The following is a 20,056-nucleotide window of genomic DNA, read 5'->3' on the forward strand; positions in this document are numbered from 1 at the left end:
GCGTTGTAGTTTTTAAATTGCTTCGAATACGAGTTCTCTTTTTTGCAATAGAAATTAAATGTCCTCATCAGGGCATCAATGAGAGGTTTATTTTGAAAGTTCTACCCGGAAGTCTTGTGTTTGATCTCGGCTGGCCTACTTAACAGCAAAACAAGTAGGTGTTTACTGAAGTTGTGTTATAAAACAGTCACTGGGCACCGACATTTAAAAAACAAAAACTGGACAATGGTCTCCCGCGGTGCAATTCAGATACCGAGCCGTCTCCCGTTGCTGCTGACCCACGAAGGAGTTCTTCTCCCGGGCTCCACGGTCAGGTTCAGCGTGGACTCCCCACGGAACATGCACCTTGTCCGAGAGCGGCTGCTGAAGGGGACTTCGCTGAAAAGCACCATCATAGGGGTGATTCCTAACACCAGAGACCCGGAGCACGACACCGACGACCTCCCCACGTTGCACAAGTAATGAACTTGTAGCTGTGTAGCTTTCTGTGGGTTTACACGGTTGTTGTGTGGAGGTGTGACATACAGCTGATGGGTCCCCTTCAAGTTGTCATAAACGTAACAGGTCACAACATCTCTGCAGGATAAGGAAGAAGATCAAATATATTTCCAGTACACAGGAGTATTTTATGTGTTTAGACGTCTGTAGTGTGTGTCATCGTCAGGGGAAATGTACTGAATATTGGGTAAATCGAAACTCAATGCATATTTGAGCATGTACTTTACCTACCCCCCTTTTTTAAACTATTATTTGTTCTAGAAACATCTCCACTTTTACTGTAGCCATGAAGTCGGAAACGGCCGGGCAAGCACAGAGAAGCGGACTTTAGCCTTTAATCAGTGGACTCCAGATCAGTAGGTTACCAAACAGCGTGTTCCCGTCTCTAGATTGGTTACCAGGAAAAAGATGGTTTGTCCGACACTGAGTTAATCTGTGAGGAAGGTGGTCATGCTATCTTAAATCATAAAAATTGTCGAACATTTTCTCAGATTTCCCTAAAAAAAATGTACGATTTTGATTGAATGATTGAATGAATGATTTAAGGCTTTTTTAAAATATATATGACTAGTTTAAATGTGAAAAATAAATCAAGCAATTGTATAAAGTTCCATATTTAAAGATGCACTAAAAAAAATATGTGACACTGCAAAATGAAACCTGTAGAAGAAATACTTGAAATACTAGAAGATATCAGTGGGTAAGTTAATCCAAATGAAACACAATTCTGCCATTTCCAGGTGAGGCTCTGATTATAACTGAGGTAATAATTATAACTGAATTAAAGGCTTTTATCTTTAATATTTTCTGAGATATATTCATGCTGTAATGCACCCTCATTATTTCCAAGTGCAAAAAAACCCAGACCATTTTTCAAGAAAATGTATCTTGAAAACTACTAATATCTTAACAACAACAAAAATCACTGTTTTTTTTTTTTTTTTTCAAAAATTAAGAGCTTTTTTTTTTTAGGAAAATCTGAGATAGTTGAGCAGAAAGACCACATTGATTTGAGATGGAATGAATAAATCCTTATAATCCTCTGCAGTGAAGGACAGGAAATACTTGCACTTGCTCATGTAAATGTTTGGCGCTTATACTTAAAATGTAACAGGGTTTGAATGAAACTCAGATGGTTGATTTTCCACACACTACAGCACACTTGCTGCTTATATGAAGCTTAAAAGACACTGTGAAAGGCTCCAACACGATCAGAGGTGTGAATACTGAGGCTTTGCAAGCATTTAAAATCAGAACAGTTTGTTGTACTGCAGAATGCAACCTTTCAGTGAACTGCTTTTCAATGGCCACCTCATCTGTCACACACTCTCTTTCTCTCTCTGTGTGTGTCTGTGTAGAATTGGTACAGCAGGGATTGCAGTGCAGGTAGTGGGCAGTAACTGGCCCAAACCTCACTATACCCTCCTCATCACTGGACTGTGCCGATTCAGTGTATCGAGTCTGTTAAAAGAGCGACCCTTTGTCCTGGCAGAGGTAAGCTGTCGGTTTGATTTGATGTTAAAATATTGGAGCAATTTTTTTTTGTAAGATAAACCTAAGTTTCTGGATGTGCTGTCTATTTAATGAGCGACAGTGGTCATCATAAGTGTTCTGTTTTGTACCTGTAACGAAGCAGTAGTATCACTACATACTGATGATGTACTCTGATTTAGTCAATGTAAGAAGTATTCTTTCCTGCAACACTGTATTTACTAGTTGCCTGAGGGTAGATAATAAGAAATGTTTTGCTATTTCCTGTTGTTGTACAGCAATATTCTTTGTAAACACACTGTTAATGTTTTTTATGCTTATAGTAAACATGACAAAAGTTTCAGGTAATGGGGTTCCCATACTGTACAAGTGATCCCTGTGAGCCAAAAGCTCAGATTTCTGCACAGACTGCTGCAAACATTTTGCTTCTGATTTGGTTTTCTACTCTCAGCTTTACATCATGCCAATAATAGATGGCTTGGTCCTTAATATGCTAATCTCAGGCACATAGCTCTAGCTGGCAGCACAGAAGCCCCACTCATCTGCTGCTCAAGCCTTCTTTTTCCAAGGTCCAGCGCATCAGAAGAAATCTGACTAAAAAAGGGGGAAACTAGATTTAAATTGGTTTGATTCAAGCAGTAAAGTGGAGGACTGCACCAAGGTCAAGTGTAATATTGAATTTTCTGAACTGTAAATCATGCAAACCCACAAGTAATAGAAGTAGCATTAGTGAGAAAAAGGAGCAATAGCTGAACATTATAAATCCCCTAAAAAAAACCAACAAAAAATCAGTCTGAGAAGTTAAAGGTCACCTGATTCCACTACTTGCCAAGTCCAGCAAGAGGTTCAACAGAAGTTATAAGCTGCAGAAATAAAGTTTGTTGGCAAGTCAGCCAGACATGCCTAAGGCTGAGATTATAACTCCTTGTGCACATGGGAAGCTACAGACACACAGTTGTTCCTATTCAACAACTTTCAAGTCAGCTTAGGATGCCTGATGCATTTCATACGTGCTCCGTAGATCTACATCTATAGAAAGATGGATTCCTTATTCGGAAAGTCTTGGCAGTTTCCCTCCATGAATTACTACACGTTTGATTTTCTGTAAATCATTTAAAAGTCAAATTGTGCAGATGTGGGTGGACACTGATCGTTGTGTAGTATCTCTTTCAGGGGCCGTTTTGGGGTTTCCAGCACATGTGCAGCTGGCCCATTCAGAGTAGGAGTGCTCACTTTTCTAAAACCAACGCATCACTTGTACTGCGGCGTAATCACTGACCTCCACTGTCTAGTTATTAAGATGGGATTAAATTGAGTGATAGTGAGAATACATTTTTATTACCCGGTGTGAATTAAAAGTTCTTTTATCAGCATTTAAACAAGATCATCTAGTGTATGACTTTTATAACACCATTTCATCATTAAATAAAGTAATGAAACATGTTTTAGCATATTAGAAATGCACAATACACAAGTATGTGTGGCCTCACAATGTGACTCACTTTTTATTTAAAAAAAAAAAAAATGACAGGTGAAGCAGTTAGATCAGTTGGAGCGGTATACGACCCCACAAAGAGATGCCACCGCAACAGATGATGGAGAGCTGGGGGAGCTGTCGGAGAAGTTCTACCAGGCTGCTGTACAGGTGTGTGTGTGTGTGTGTGTGTGTGTGTGTGTGTGTGTGTGTGTGTGTGTGTGTGTGTGCGCGCGCGCGCGTGTGTGTGTGTGTGTGCGCGCGCGTGTGTGTGTGTGTGTGTGTTTAAGAATTTAAGAGAGTGAGGTCGTAAAAAAATTCATGTCTTGAAAAACTGATTAAGTTAAAAACAAAAATGCCTTTGTAAGGAGGAAAAAAAATGCCAAAAGGGCGGTGCAGACTTGAAGAGTGATGACTGACGGACATGTGAGGGTTCTTTAATATACACTAAAGTGTTACATACACACAAGAGCTGTTGCCTACAAAGAGACTTGCATTCAGCAAATTACTTTATATGTGGACTAAAACATTTCTTGATTTTTCACAGCCTGCAAAATCTATGATGTGTTTGTATATTCAAAAATATATATAATTTAGGCAAAAAAATTAGACACAACAACTGAAACGACTTTAACATGTGTTGTCTTGAAGAAATATTAACTGAAGTTGGATTGGGGCCAGGCTGTATTTTAATGAAATACCACTTTGCATTAAAATACTCTAAACTGTGAACATTCGTGTTTAGATTTGTGGAAAATTGAGGTATAGTTAAAAAGAATCATCAGAATTGAAAAAGCAGTGGAAAACATTTTTAAAACACCTACTGGTAAAATGCTGCCCCCTGCTGGCGAAAGTGTTGTTAAATTTAGCAGAATGTGCTTTTTGTTTTGTTTTTTTTACAAAAATTACTTTTGAGGGGAAAAACAGGGAATGCCACGTCTTCAGTAAATTTATATTGTTATTTGAAAATAGTCCCTTAAATTATAATGCACGTTTTAAAAAGTTTTATTTAGATTATGAAATGGCTAAATAAACACTAATTGTTGATACCCAGTCAACTATTCGATTTTTAAAAATGTATTTATTTATTTTTTTTTCATCTGTAAGTCACCGCTGGCAGATGATTTTGTAGAACAGCTCATGTCATTCTGAATTATTTTTTAGGCTGCTGTGCACGCACAGCGTGTGCTGTCTCCACAGCTTGTCAGTTATTTTCTGGTTAGAATCTTTTCTCTGCTTTGGCTGCCAAACAGCCTAATATAGTTCTACTGTCATATTTAAATATTTGCTAGTTGTTGTTTTGTTTTTTCACCACAAACTACTTTTTTTCCTCTCAAGTATTAACTTTGGCCATACAGCTCAGTTTAAGTGTCATCTATCCACAACAATAACTCATAAAGCAGCTGTTTCATCTAGATGTTGCTTTGAATATATCGTTGTCAATTATTTTCAAAACTTACCAAACTGTGAAATATGAACATTTTTGAGAATAATAAGAAACAGGCAACTTTTTAAAAATGTAATATAGAAGTAAACTGTGCTGTGCTGCAGCATGATGTGATGGATCAGACTGAAGATGAAAACATACACATGCAGTTGGACTTGATTTATTGTGTTTTTTTGTTTTTGTTTACACATTTACACGTGTGTGTGTGTGTGTGTGTGTGTGTGTGTAGTTGTTAGGTATGTTAGACATGTCTGTTCCAGTCGTGGCCAAGTTCAGGCGCCTCTTGGACAGTCTGCCGAGGGAAACTCTACCTGACGTTGTTGCCTCGATGATCCGCACCTCAAACAAGGAGAAACTCCAGGTGAATTCAAACTGTATACACAATCAAAGCTTTAGAAGAGCCAACATGTTTTTATTCATTTTTTAGAAATCAAAAAGGTTTTAATCTTGATGCAAACAGTTTCTGCAAGTGTTCTAACTTCAGTTGCTCTGCTTTTGCCAAATACCCATTTTAGCCCAAACTACTTGTGGCCCCTCCTGCAGTAAATCCTAGGTTTACTGCAGGAAGGGCATCCTACATCCTGAAATATGGTGATCCTTTTGATATGGCAACTACTTGGGACGTAAAAGGGAAGCGGACTCTTCTTCTTCCTCCTCCCCTTCTTCTTTCCTTCTAGTCTTCTTCTTCTTCTTCTTCTTCTTACTCCTCCTCCTACTTCTTCCTACTGTTCCACTTTTTACATTTTCTTACTTTTCTTTTTCTTCCTCTACCTTTCTTTCCTCTTCTTCCTTCTGTTCTACGTCCTTGATATCCACAATATTTGACAGTATACTTAGAGGAGAAAGAGAGAGGTCACTATTTGTTGGGGTTTTGAAGCAATACAGGAACTTTCCACTTATTCTGCCATTTAAGGATTTAGTGCTTTATTTTTTAGCATGAAAGCACACATTGATGTGATTTTTGACTTTTTTTCCCCTCAACAATAAATCTTCACAATAAATAAAATGTGTTGTTTTCCATGTGCTGTGAAGGTCCTGGATGCATTGAGTTTGGAAGAGCGCTTTAAGAAGGCCCTGCCCATGCTGACCAGACAGATAGAGGGACTAAAACTGCTGCAGAAAACCAGGAAGACGAGTCCTGATAATGAGAAGAGGGTAACAGATGTGCAGTCCTTGTATGTTCACACTGTGATTTACATTCCAAATCTCGTGCTCACATTTGGGATTCCCCTCTGTTTAGGTGTTGGTGCGGAAAGGTACAGTGTTCCCAGGTCGACAGTTCAATCTGGATGAGGAGGATGAAGATGATGATGGTGATGACACAGCAGCCTTGGAGAGGAAGGTTCATGGGGCGAACATGCCTGAAGCTGCCCTCAAAATTTGCCTGAAAGAACTCAAAAGGTAAATTTCATACAACATATACACAATATAAAGTGTATTTGTGCATACTTCACAAACACAAATAATGCTGCTGCTTTTACTTGTTTAGACCATGTTTAGATCTGGCTCTGTTTGGTGTCTGTGTAAACATGATCCAGTACTGTAATTAGCCTTAAATACTTCAGTTAGATTGTTCATGTTCCTCTTCAATCTGTCAGATTGAAGAAGATGCCTCAGTCAATGCCTGAGTATGCCCTGACCAGAAACTACTTGGACCTGATGGTGGAGTTGCCATGGAGCAAAAGCACCAAAGGTAAATTAATCTGCAGACAACTTTTAATGGACGTCAGCTCAGTTAAACTCTTTGGGTTTGGTAGATTTCACTGAGCCGTAGTAGTGACAGTAAAAACTTTACAGACTTTGACATTGAGAAGGCTTTGATATGCAGCTGTCTGCTTTCCAGGTCAAAGCATCTACTGCGTTGATTAAGGCTGTCATCTTTTTAATGCGTTCTTAAACAATAATCAAAATGAAATAAACATTCTCAGTCTCTTTGGGTTTTGATTCGCACTCTTTAAGCTACATTTTTAAGGTCAACATATCCTGGACACCAATTATTTGAAAGCTTGGAGTTGTATTGGTAACTCATTGAAGTGTTATTGGCTATTCATAACCAGCCACTTTGCGCATACAGTTAGTTGGGTGGACTGAATCAGGCCAAATTAAATGGCGCTACACAGCGTCCCAGCATACATAATAATGCTTGAATTTCACAAGAACTGTTCTGGTTTGTCCCTGCTGATTGCAGGCGTAAACATGTAACCAAATATAAGTAATGACTCCAAATGTTAAGGGTAAGGGTTCATTTAGCAGCAGTGTCAGAGGTCACAACCAAAGTATGCGCTGCTCTCTGACATCTGATTGATGGACCTCTAAAATTTGCCAAACCACTGTGGGGCAAATTGTCTACCTGGTTTTTGATGTCTGTGTATGTTTCTTTGGTCTCACATTCAAATTGCTACTAGAGCAGGTCAGCTACTAACCGGAAGGTTGGTGGTTCTATCCCAGGCTCCTCCAGTCTGCATGCCAAATATCCTTGGGCAAGATACTAACCCCATGTTGCTCTCCGATTCATCCATCGGAGTGTGAATGAATGTGTATGAATGTTAGATAGTGAGCACTTAACAGTTTAGAAAAAGTGCTTGTGTGATTGGGTGAATGAATTAGTTGTATGAAGCGGTTTGAGTGCTCAGAGTAGAAAAGTGCTATATAAGAGCCTGTCCATTTAACTCACCTAAAACACTTAAACCTTCTAGACTGCCTGGACATCCGAGCTGCACGTACCCTATTGGACAACGATCACTACGCCATGAACAAGCTGAAGAGACGCGTCCTGGAGTATTTAGCTGTCAGGCAGCTGAAGACATCACTCAAGGTGCTTCCTTAATATCCCAGTCTACGGATGCTTAAAGATGAAATCTTGTGTTACACAAAGCACTTTTCTTACATTTGTTATGTATTAATCTTTGAGTTTCATACTGCTGTATCTGCTGTTTTTAGGGCCCCATCTTATGTTTTGTGGGCCCTCCTGGAGTCGGTAAGACGAGTGTAGGACGCTCGATTGCCCGAACTCTGGGCAGAGAATTTCACCGAATTGCTTTGGGAGGCGTCTGTGACCAGTCTGACATCCGAGGACACAGGTATGCTCATAAGATTGTTACGCAACTGAAGGTTTCGTGTCCACAGTGTAGACTGTGAGTTTTCAGGTTGCCCATGTATAGCAACAACCCCCAAAAAATACAAACTACAATAATAGACCTGAGATATGCTAGTTTTTTAACCGTTTTACCAGAGAAAACTGGTCTAACAGACGAACAGCTGATTCTGTTCGTCTGGACACTGATTGTTATTGTGGCTGTGGACTAGTTAATTTAAACTTTTCCATGTGTCCCTGTTCAAAAACATCTGAATACAATTAGTAGGTCATTAGCAAGACTCTATAGAACTTGACTGCATGCTGAAGTGGCAACCCCCAACCCTATTCAAGTAATTTTAAGGAAATTTACCGGTAAATATTTGGAAAAATGACAAAAGTGCTTTTATTGCGTCATGTTCATTCACTCATGAGCTGCTGTAACATAAATCAAATGGCTGAATTGCCACCTCAGCATGCAGTCAAGTTCTATACTCTTTTACCAATGAACTACTACTGTGTGTTGCAACAGGGACACATGGAAAGGTTTCAGGACACCGGCCCTTGAGGATTGGAGTTTGAGATCCGTGGTCTACTCACACCCACCCACACAAAGCGTGTTGCTTTCTTTGGAATAGAGTCTGCAGTTTTATTTAAATCCCTGTTTCCCTGCAGCGTAATTTTTTAAAAGTAGGGTAAAGATACAAATTCCAGACTTAGGACACCAGCTGAATGTGCCAGTATTTTAATTCCTGAACTAAAATAATAATATATTACTGGATGATTCCACCAAGGAGCACCCCTGAAAACTAAGATAATGCAGGTAAATGCTCCCTTTGTCTTTCGTCGTCATATTCAAACTTTTGCACCAGTTGTTGACACTAATGTGTCCACTGACTGCACTGCAGGCTCACAGTGGCCCTACCAGTCACAAATGGATATTGCATCTTTGGAATTAGGAACTTTGTGAAGGTGTGCATGAGCGAAACTCTAAATAAGTGCAATATAAATAAATATAAAGCAATATGTAATTGTAAAATTTAACAGGTAGATCTTTGTTCTTTTTTCTTAGGCAGGATTCGTGCCAAACAGCCTTTCATTGTTCTTGTAACAGTGACAATAAAATCTATCCTATTCTATTCTATTACTGTAGTCTTGTTATGTAGAACTCTTTTAAAGTGGCTAGAGAAATGTGCTTGAGTATATTGTTTTCATGCTGGGACTTAAATTGCTCCGTGGACGTGTGGTGGAGCAAAAACACAAGCTCGCGTAACATAAGGCATTACATTTGATGCTATATAAACAGTGTTGGTCAAGTTACTTGAAAAAAGTAATAAGTAACTAATTACCGATTACTCCCCCAAAAAAGTAATCCCGTTACTTTACTGATTACTTATTTTCAAAAGAAATTAATTACTTAGTTACTTAGTTACTTTTTAAAAACACGATTTACAACCTGAAGAGGTGATAAAGTGATAGATCTTTCAGCCCAATTCTACTTTTTCTACAATCCATCATACAAAATGTAATCAAATGGAAACGTCTCTTTTTAAAACTTGTTTTATTAGTTTTAATCTTTTAAATTTATGTATCAAGCAAAAATTAAATTATATGCAACATTCTCTGACTGGAAGAAATTTGTTTAACATTTAAACCTATTTTCTACACATTCCAGCACATAAAATATATTTTTTTTGTGTGTTTACACTCAGTCTTTCACATAGATGCAAGTAAAACACACAAAATAAATAACATGAAAGACTCAGCGGTCCTTTTGCTCTATTTTCACCTGTAAAGCAGGAGTAGGTAGGCGGAGGTGTGCCGCAGCGGTCAGTGGAAGAATCCGCGAGTTTCTCTGTGAGTTTCCCATTACGTGGTACCACACTCGGTGCTTGCTTGGAAGTTTAGGGGTTTTTTCCGCTGTAAAAAGAAGTTTTCTTCCCACGCACAACGGACGCTAATGTTTTTGTCACTTTTTATGGAATCAAACTCAAAGTAAGGTCAGTACTTCCACGCTTTAAACGCTGCACGCTCATACTCTCTCCCACACTCGATATATGATCCACTGTTGATCTGCACACAGCTGTTATCACGAATGTCGCACTCGCTTACGTCACTGTCATGAGACACTCTCGCAAAAAAAATCACGGTTTTAGTAACGCAGTAACACAGCGTTCCTACGGGAAAGTAACGGTAATCTAATTACCGTTTTTGCAATAGTAATCCCTTACTTTACTCGTTACCTGAAAAAAGTAATCAGATTACGCGTTACTGCCCATCTCTGTTTATAAATCACACTCACAAATAATGAAGCTCACTATGAAAAATCATGTATTTTATCCCAAGTTTTTCCTTAACACTCCCCACTGGGAAAGCTAGAGTAAAATAGTGTCTTTTTTATTTTATTAAGTCCAAAACCTGTACTAAGATGTAATGAAATTTCTTGGGAAAGCCTGCTGATATCATTCAAGCATCCCTTAAAGTCCACTTGGGTTTAATTTAAATGAAGGATAAAGGACATAAATGGATTCGGACAGTAGTCTGAAAGTATTCGGCACATTTGTTGGTTTTGTTTTCTTCTGACTTGGACTTTTACTTTTATGTAGATGACCTTATGTAAATATAAGCTTTGTTTTTCTGTAAAATAAAGAGAGGTCACTGGTAATCTGTGTTTGTTAGAAAGTGTTAAAAGGTTGTCACCAACTGGAAGACAAATTGTGGCCAAGCACATACACCACATCACACAGATCCTCTTGTTACTGTTATGGGTGTCATGTCTGGAGTCTCTGTGCGAGCAGAGAGGCGAATGGGGCAAAAGAGTTCATCTCGGGTTACGTGGATGGTCGTGTTGTTTTAAATCAATGGCTCACATACATATTTACACCCAAATAAGAAACATGTGCATGTCCTCCCAACAGCAGAAATAAGGACCAGACTCTTCAAACAATTGATTATACAGTTTGTTCAACTTAAAAATATTTCTGATGTTCTTATGTGATTTAAATCATTTTTATTTCCTACTTTCGAAGCCCACAAACTGCTTTCAGCCAGTACATGCTAGCAAACACTTGAAGCTTGCTTGCATTAGCTTTATTCACTACAGAGAATGTCGCATCTGTGTTTATTTTTTCTCAGATATTATTGCTTGGTAATTCAGTGCATATCTCTAGGGTATATCGTGAGCCTTTGGTTTGCTTGAAACTGAAAAGTTCACAGAGTAGAGCATCATTTTGTGTCTTTGCCATGTCTCCAGGCGTACATATGTAGGGAGCATGCCCGGCCGCATTATCAATGGTTTGAAGACAGTGGGCGTCAATAATCCCGTCTTCCTTCTGGATGAGGTGGACAAGCTGGGGAAGAGCCTGCAAGGGGACCCTGCAGCTGCTCTGCTGGAGGTCAGTCTGTTTCTCTCTCAGGTTACGTGTGATGTAGTATCACGTCTTCTCTGGTTATTTACTCCCTAAACAAAACCTTAATGTTTTGAAGGATTAATTGTCAGTAGCGAGTAGAAACATGCAACATACCGTATCCACCAATTGGTTGCTATAGCTACCTAATTAACCACTACAACACATAATAATTTTCATAATAACACAAGTGTTATTAGTATTCCTGCCCCATGATGCCACAAAGTTCCCACTTACTGCAGTTTGCACAGTTTACAAAAAACACACACACACACAAAATAAAAGGGTTTCTGTGTGCACGCTAAGGTCCTGGACCCAGAGCAGAACCACGGCTTCACAGACCATTACCTGAATGTGGCCTTTGACCTCTCACAAGTGCTCTTCATCGCTACAGCAAACACTACAGCGACCATTCCCCCGGCCCTGCTTGACAGGATGGAGGTGCTGGAGGTACCAGGTGGGTTTAGTCACTTTGTTCTGACGAAATATCTCAGCAGATTTATCAGAGGTTATCATAACAAGAGGGTTTCTATTTTATTGAAAATACGTTCCCAGAACTCCACTATAGAAGTCCAAAAAGTTTCCAATTAAAAGAAAAAATATTTTCCTGTTAAATGGGCACCTGTGTTCCTCAAAGGACATGACATAATCCAAATCTGAAAGATACAAATTATGAGTCATTTTAAGACCAGAGTGAAATCTAGCATCTGATCTCCCTGTTTTGTTGTTGTTGTTGTTTTTCTTTATTACTGTTGTTTCAGGCTACACCCAGGAGGAGAAGGTGGAGATTGCTCACCGCCACCTGATTCCAAACCAGCTGGAGCAGCATGGGTTAACCCCTCAACAGCTGCATATACCTCAGAGCACCACACCGGACATAATCAGCAGGTACAATCTCACACAAACTCAGTCATCGTCACCTAAGACTGTAAGACTGCATAGCCGTTTAAGCTTTATGTTAACGGCAGCACACAGCGGCATCAGTGTCAGATACTGGTGGTGAAACACACTGAAACACGTGTGAATTTTCAACAATGAAATTGTGAGAGAGATGATTTGTTCAGTGACCGTTGATCTGTGAGAATGATTGTTATAGCTTCTTCATTTAAAAGAGACTCGACAGACATAATTTTATAAAAGTAAACTTACATGTAGAATACGTATCACAGGTTCACATGTCTTTCTGACATGCAGAGGCGGTCTGGTTAGTGTGCAAAAAATAGAAAATATATAGGTTGATCTGGGTAGATCTCTTTTGCAAACAAATAAGAAAAAAAAACACATTTCAAAAAGGAGAGAGACGGGTTCTCAGGTTTTCAGGTGATTACAGTTACAGAACAAAACAAAGAGCAAGTACATGACTGACAGTCAGAGTGTTGCCAAGTTTTTAACCCTACCTGATCACACTGTGACTCTCAGTGACAGCTGTGTTTTAGTCATCTGTTATTTGTCCTTCTGTTTGTTCTTCCTCTTTTAGGTACACCCGAGAAGCAGGTGTGCGCTCACTAGAAAGGAAGATCGGGGCGATCTGCCGAGCTGTAGCTGTCAAGGTTGCCGAGGGTCACACACTCACCAAGACAGAGACTTTGACCCCTGAAAACTCAAAACAGCATGGAGGTGAGGGTCTGAACCTTCCATCTTGGTCGGGCTGTGGAATTTAATTTGAAGCTTTAGCTGCAGAACAGCACAGAGCTACACACTAACAAAGCTTGTGCATTAAATACCAAATGTTGAGTCATTACAAATATTGAAAGATGAAGTACAACAGAAAAGAGCATCTTAGTTAACACAGATTTATTTCAGTAATAATAGCAAAATGAAACACTCATCACTGGACTTATTTATTTTATAAATTTATTTATTTATTTACTTACTTATTATGACAAAAAGATTTTGCTAATGCCTTTTTGACCAGAGTGTTTAGGCTTTGTTGCTTTAAGGGTTTTTCTTTTATGTATTTGAAGACCATACTGCCATGTAAAAAAAGAGTTTTTCATAGGTCCTGTAAAATGAAGTTCACCCTGTGATTCAGTAGCTTTTAGAACCTCCTTTAGGAGCAGTACCTTAAAGTAATTCTTTCCTGTATGACTTCATCAGTCTCTCATATTGTGGTGGAATTTGCTCGAGAGCTTGGGGTCATTGTCCTGTTGCATCATTTGAGCCCAGTTTTAGCTGTTGGACAGATGGTCTCACTTTTGACTCTAAACAAATTTGGTGTACTGAGGAGTTCATAGTCCACTCAATGCTCAGGTGCTCAGGTTCTGTGGTAGCAGAACAAACCCAAATCCAATCCAGTCACCCGTCCAATTCTGTGCTTGACAGCTGGTATGAAGTGTTTGTGCAGATATGCTACATGTTTGTTTTTTTCCAAAAACAAGCCATACTTGTTCAACCTTTTTCTAATTGTACTGCCATGAAGTCTAACATTTAGCATTCTGAGGCATGTATTATTGTAGGGTGTTCATCCTGTCTTTTAACCTGTGTTCCATGTCGCTCCCCAACCGGTCGCGTCAGATGGCTGCCCCTCCCTGAGCCTGGTTATGCCGGAGCTTTCCTCCTGTTAAAGGGGAGTTTTTCCTTCCCCCTGTCGCCAAAGTGCTTGCTCATAGGGGGTATTATGGTTGTTGGGTTTTCCTCTGTTAAATACAACAAACCAGCCTATAACTAAAATAGAAACAAGGACTAGTGTTTTAGCAGCTCTCTGAGATTTTGTGCAGGTGAAAGAAGGCACTTCAGAATGGAATATTTCAGGCTTTTACCTCAAATGTTTGACTCAACTCAAATTTCAAGTTATTTTCTACATTTTGCAGGGTTTTTTCTCAAAGTTTTGAGTTAGGTACCTTAAAATGTTGACTTACTATCTTGACATTTTAAGATAATAACACCATATTCTGACACATGGATCGCAAAACATGTTTTTTTTTTCATTGGGGGAAACAAGCTTCCAAAGTCTTATTGAACTGCAAGATCCCTTTTTGCTTGAGTCATAATGTAAAGTAAATGTTTTTTTTACTGTAATCCAGAATCGAATGTAATTTTTTTCTCATCCAATCAGGTTAGTTTTATTTATATTGGGCCAAATCACAACAACATATGTAACAGGCCTCATATGTAATGAACAGCAACATATTTTACTTGGTATCATAGTATTGTACACTGTAAAACTAACTGATATTATTTGGACATCTCGAAAAGTCGATTGAGCTTGTTCAGAATAAATTTCATGTCAACCTGTGACTTAGTTTGGCGACACAGATGACGCGAGTAACTGACACAGATCTTATCTGTGTGGTTAAACAAAGAACTACAGACATAGTAACAAAGACTGACTGCACGTGAGCAACAACTGGCTAATACGTTAGGAGAAATATCTCCCACAATATAGTTCGGGTAACAGCCGTTAATAATGTTGAGTTAAAACACTTGTGCTTCTGTTCTTTGTTGCAGAGTGCGAGTGTTGGGCACAAGGGGCTGAAATGAGCCTGGGAAAAATAAACTTTGAGTAAATCTTGACCAGAGCAGTTTGATGGATGTTGGTTCATAATGTGATGTTATAACAGACAGATGTTTGACGTGGTGACAAATTACTTATTGGTTGTTTATTTGTCTAATGATCATTTGTAAATCAAATTTTACGTCAGGTGTTAGATATCTGAAGCATGCTCGCAAGTACAACATTATGATTTTTATGCTAATATCCTAAATAAACCTTATTGTGCAGTGTCCTACTCAAAAGCACTGGATATTACACAGCAGTACTCAGTTTTTGATTTGTCTGCGGGATTCTCAGTAGAGTAAATAAAAACAAAGAACTACAAAACTCATTTTTGCATCATTAAGTAGCAGACATGAAGACCGGAAATTTTGTTTTAGGTAGAGTGGTTTAATTACAGAGAAAGACAGAAAAATGGGATAAACGTGACATAAGTGTTTCTTTCTGTTCTTTAATGCGGCCTTTGTGTTTCCAGGTAACCACACGTGTGTGTGTGTGTGTGTGCGTGTGTGTGTGTGTGTGCGTGTGTGTGTGTGTGTGTGTGTGTGTGTGCACGCACACAATTGATACATGTTCTCATGCATTCTTTTTGTATTTTCTAAGTGGTAGCGGTTTTTGATGTTCATCTGTGATATTTGTGTTTCTGTTTGACTTTTACGTGTGTGCATGTTTGCGTCATGTTGGTGCGATTTATGTATATGTGTTCACAGCTGGTTTTTCGTTCTCATTCGCAGCTATGTCACTGCCATTTTTTTCCCCTTTCCCTGTGAAGCCTGGTGTATGTAGTTGTTTTTTTTTAACTAAACAATCTCTAAGATCTGATGATTGCAGTGTGTTTACGTTCACTTGAAATAGTAAGAATATTCCTAACACCTAACTGCACGAACATGGGTATAAACAACACATATTGTTTCTTTGACATGTAGCTTTCTGAACCACAGGCTACAAAAAAATATGGATGTAGCCAATGTGATGTTATCCACAAATTTGTGAAACCCTTTTCTGAATCCTGAATGTTGCAGGTGTTACCATGTTTGTTGATTTTTTGTTGTTTCTAGACAGGAACTGAATGCAGTTATTCACACGGCAGTCCTTGATTTAGCTTTCAGTGAATGTTTTGCTGTAATGTTTGTTTTCAGACAAGGCAGCACCTCCAGAGTTGCCCATAGTGATTGATCATATCGCACTGAAAGACATCCTGGGGCCTCCAGTGTTTGAAATGGAGGTAAGCAGAGAGAGAAAGAGCAGCATGTGCAGTGTTCATAATCCACAAGTTTATTACAGAAACATGCAGAATTTATTCTCATGAACATTTTTGACCGCCTGAATTTTCTGGACCTCAACCGATGCGATTGGTTTCCATCACAATCCATGACTCTATAAAGGCAGCCTGTGAGCAGATCTCTCAGCTCCATACAGCTGCTGCTCATCCTGTCAGATTAAAGTCATTTGCCTTTCTCCCTTCATCTCTCCAGGTCATGTGGAACTTGTTTTCTATGTACTTTTATGAGGATTGAAAAAGATGTTTTCACGTGTGCATATTGGCAGGTCTCTGAGCGGCTCACCCTGCCTGGTGTAGCTCTCGGCCTGGCCTGGACGCCGCTTGGTGGGGAGATCATGTTTGTGGAGGCCAGTCGGATGGAGGGAGAAGGTCAGCTCACTCTCACGGGTCAGCTGGGAGACGTTATGAAAGAATCTGCCCACTTGGCCATCAGCTGGCTCAGAGCGAATGCTAAAACCTACCAGCTCACAAACAGTGAGTCCAGATACACCAGTGTTTATATTCTATTTTGTAGTTTTAGAGAAATACAAAACAACTTATGTTGTGCAACTGTGTGTGTGTTTGAACAGTGGTGGGGGGTTCAGATCCTTTAGAGGGGACAGACATCCACCTCCACTTCCCCGCTGGAGCCGTCACCAAAGATGGCCCCTCTGCTGGTGTTACAATCGTCACCTGCCTGGCTTCACTGTTTAGCGGCCGACTGGTCAGATCAGACGTCGCCATGACTGGAGAGATCACGTTAAGAGGGCTTGTGCTGCCAGTAAGTTATCGTAGTAAACACACATAAAACGATCATCTCTAGTCCACTCTAGTTTTGACAGACAAGTGTGGCCCGTCCTCTGCAGGTGGGCGGGATTAAGGACAAGGTGCTGGCTGCACACAGGGCAGGAGTGAAGCGCGTCATCCTCCCGAAACGCAACGAGAAAGACCTGGAGGAGCTTCCAGCAAACGTCAGAGCCAACCTCGACTTTATCACAGCCACAAACCTGGACGAGGTGCTCAACGCCTCTTTCGATGGAGGGTTTCCGGGAGTAAGCAGCACGCGTGCACACCCTCAGCTCACCAGCAAACTGTAACACACTGCTCAAAACACATTAACAATGTAAGGCATCTGTGATCTTGGATAATTAAGCCGTTTTTTGATCCTTAGAAGAGCTGTAAGGTCTTTTTGCAGATGATTTATTCAGTATTACAAAGCTAACTTGAAGTTGAAGATGGAGCTGAGATACAGGAGAATTCAGTTTACAAAATCCCCAGCTCCTCTTTGCTAATAGCACTGTGCAGCCAGCTCAGAAATAACTGCTAAATATCATCATAGTGGGGCTTTGTTTTTCATTTCAACTGAATAGCTGCTTATTTCATTTACATTGACCTTGTATTAGTAGCCTGGCTATGTCTTCCGAAGCAGGGGGACTAGTGAGTGATACATGCCTTAAAGATTTATACAGGTTGAATTTGTGCGCTGAAAAAGCCCAAATGTGCATGAAGAGTGCTGCTAAGGGAAAGAAATTGATTGATGTTTGTTTATGTAAATTGTTCTCCTTAATCACATATTTTATTTCACTCTAGTTGGATTTTTATCAGTGGATCTTTCACATCCACAATAAAATTTTATTTAGCTGCACTGATGGTGATGAATATATTCTGTGATTAAAAACTGTAAAGATGTTTTGTTTTCATTTCCTCCACTAGGCTGACAAATTGAAACATAAAATAAATTTAGATTTCTTTTATTTACTGTGACATTTACCGATTTAATTATTTAGCCTACGTTTTTCCTGCTCTTGGAACTTTTAGTTGGACAAAAACTAGAACTGTACAGTTGAATATGGATGCATCTTAAAAGTATAGCTTTTTTATGCTTTAGCCTCAAGGATTCAAGTGTGCAGTAGAATATTCAGATGATTAGCTGACTAATATCTTTAATTTGATAGCTCACTGAGATGACTTCTGATTCTGATGTTGTTTTTTTAGTGAGTTATGGTTAAATCATAGAGGGACATGATTCCATAAATACGTGTTTTACTGAAAAGCATAAAATGGAAAACACTAATGTCCAGTTATTTGTTCGACTTTTAAGCAGTCTGAAAATATCACACAAATGCATCCAAAGTCCATTGGTGACACCATAGAATACAGTTTCTTCCATGCAACCTCGTATTTTGGTCATACACAGTAATACTGTGTAACAGCTTGAATAGTTGCATGTTTAAAAGTGCTCATTCATTGTAATAAACGTTTCTGCCTCTGAGGGGTGCTATAGAGTCTTCATGAGGCTGCACTTTTCTTCAGTCTTGTTGAGTGCTGCCCTCTTTGTTTTGTCACATTCCACCTGCCTAGTTACTGGTCTAGGGGAATAGGTTTCCATGCGAATCTTTAGTAAACTCAACTAATCTAAGTTCATTATTAATTTCTGCTCATTTGCTTTATAGGAGCTATAATCTTGTACAGCAAGAGATGGGCTTGCTGGCAGCCTGGTGAGATACAAAAACTAGAGATGAAGAATAATATTTAAGGATGCCGTGGCCTTCAAGAGTAATCACGAGGGGAAATGTTTTTTTGTTTTTTTTTAATGCCTTTCCATTCTCTTCTTTTTTAAATTATAATGCAAACAAAAAATATTCAGTCCACAGTTTTATAGCTTGTCTGACAGTGAGACACGCCCACACATTTGCTGGTGGTAGGAGCCTCTTGCATCACTTTTTGGAGGTACAGATGCCTTTTTGTCAGCTGCTTTGTTTCAGTTGTCGGCTGAGATGTGGAAACCTTCGAATTAACTCATCTGTACCAAAAAGGAACAGAAGCAAGAACAGTAAGAAAAAGTGCAGTACAAAAAGTAAATACATGCCTCATACATGTGATGGCAATAACGCAGCATGCACATTATATGCTAGTGTTCTTGCAAGACACCTCGAGCAGGAGGAACTCCTTTGAGCACAGATTTGTTAGAACAATTTGAAATATTTTGCAAAAACATTTCTTTATGACTATAAGAAGGTTTACTGAAAAAACTTGACAGCCATCATATTTAAATATCACACAAAGCAAAACAGTGCAAAGTCTGACTTATTCACTGAAGTTATAAGTTGACTGTACTGGGGGCTACATGTTTGAGTACACATTAGCCAAATATTACACGCTGCACGGTGCAGTATCAAAGAGACTACTGGAGTCAGTGTGCCTTGCCACAAAACAGTTCCACAACCCTTTTTTTTCTTCAATTATTTAAACAAAAGTGTTTGGTGAGTTGTAGATGTTCTAGGTGAATCTCTCAAATTTTGGAAAAACCTGAAACTCTCTGCACAACAGAGCACCATCAAATTACACTCCAACCAGTTTGTGCTCACCAGTTCCTCCAAACACATTTGATGCAATAGCTCTTACAGAGAGTACTTGTCCACCTAGAGGATGCATCATTGTGCCAATACGCTGCTGAATTAAAGCATTTTTCTGGTCAGCTGCACATTCCCTTTGTGCTTGCTGGGGTTTAGCAGTCCGTGTGGGTGTGGAGCACTTCAACTTCTTTAAAACAAATTATATTTGAATAATGAAGGTATTAGTGTTTTGTGTAAAGATGCATTGTTGTCAGCTTTTCCAGACCTGGGACGTCCAGCTTTTATAAATCACCCCTGAAACTCAAGTACATCTTTCCAAAAGATCTTCTGCCACTTTTCCCTACCATTAGTCCTATTGCTACTTCAGCCACAATGATGCACTGTTTTAAGGAATAGCAATATTAATAGCAATCTCATGGCAGGCACTCAACTGAAGTTCTACAATGTTTGTATACAAGAAACTATCGGGATGGGATATTTGATTCAGTGTAAAGTCTGGAATACTTATAATGGTGTTGATATGCCTCTCGTGAAACTGACGACTGGAGTTGGTTCA

The 20,056-nt window shown here is 39.3% G+C and overlaps 1 protein-coding gene across 1 annotated transcript; it reads left to right on the forward strand.

Annotated features, from left to right (window-relative positions):
- Positions 1-100: 100 nt before the first annotated feature.
- On the forward strand, positions 101-17,834 carry lonp2 (lon peptidase 2, peroxisomal). The gene is made up of 17 exons (XM_085414701.1): positions 101-458; positions 1,857-1,992; positions 3,521-3,634; positions 5,140-5,271; positions 5,943-6,065; positions 6,151-6,311; positions 6,509-6,603; positions 7,607-7,725; positions 7,851-7,990; positions 11,237-11,378; positions 11,697-11,847; positions 12,152-12,278; positions 12,868-13,007; positions 16,023-16,108; positions 16,432-16,639; positions 16,735-16,925; positions 17,011-17,834. Exons 1-17 carry the CDS (start codon positions 226-228, stop codon positions 17,239-17,241), a joined length of 2,529 nt encoding a protein of 842 aa, XP_085270827.1. The 5' UTR covers positions 101-225; the 3' UTR covers positions 17,242-17,834.
- The last annotated feature ends 2,222 nt before the right edge of the window (positions 17,835-20,056 follow it).

This window comes from Rhamphochromis longiceps, linkage group LG7 (assembly GCF_057381845.1).
Source record: "Rhamphochromis longiceps isolate RC_006_pf linkage group LG7, R_longiceps_female_GT1.1, whole genome shotgun sequence".
NCBI lineage: Eukaryota > Metazoa > Chordata > Actinopteri > Cichliformes > Cichlidae > Rhamphochromis > Rhamphochromis longiceps.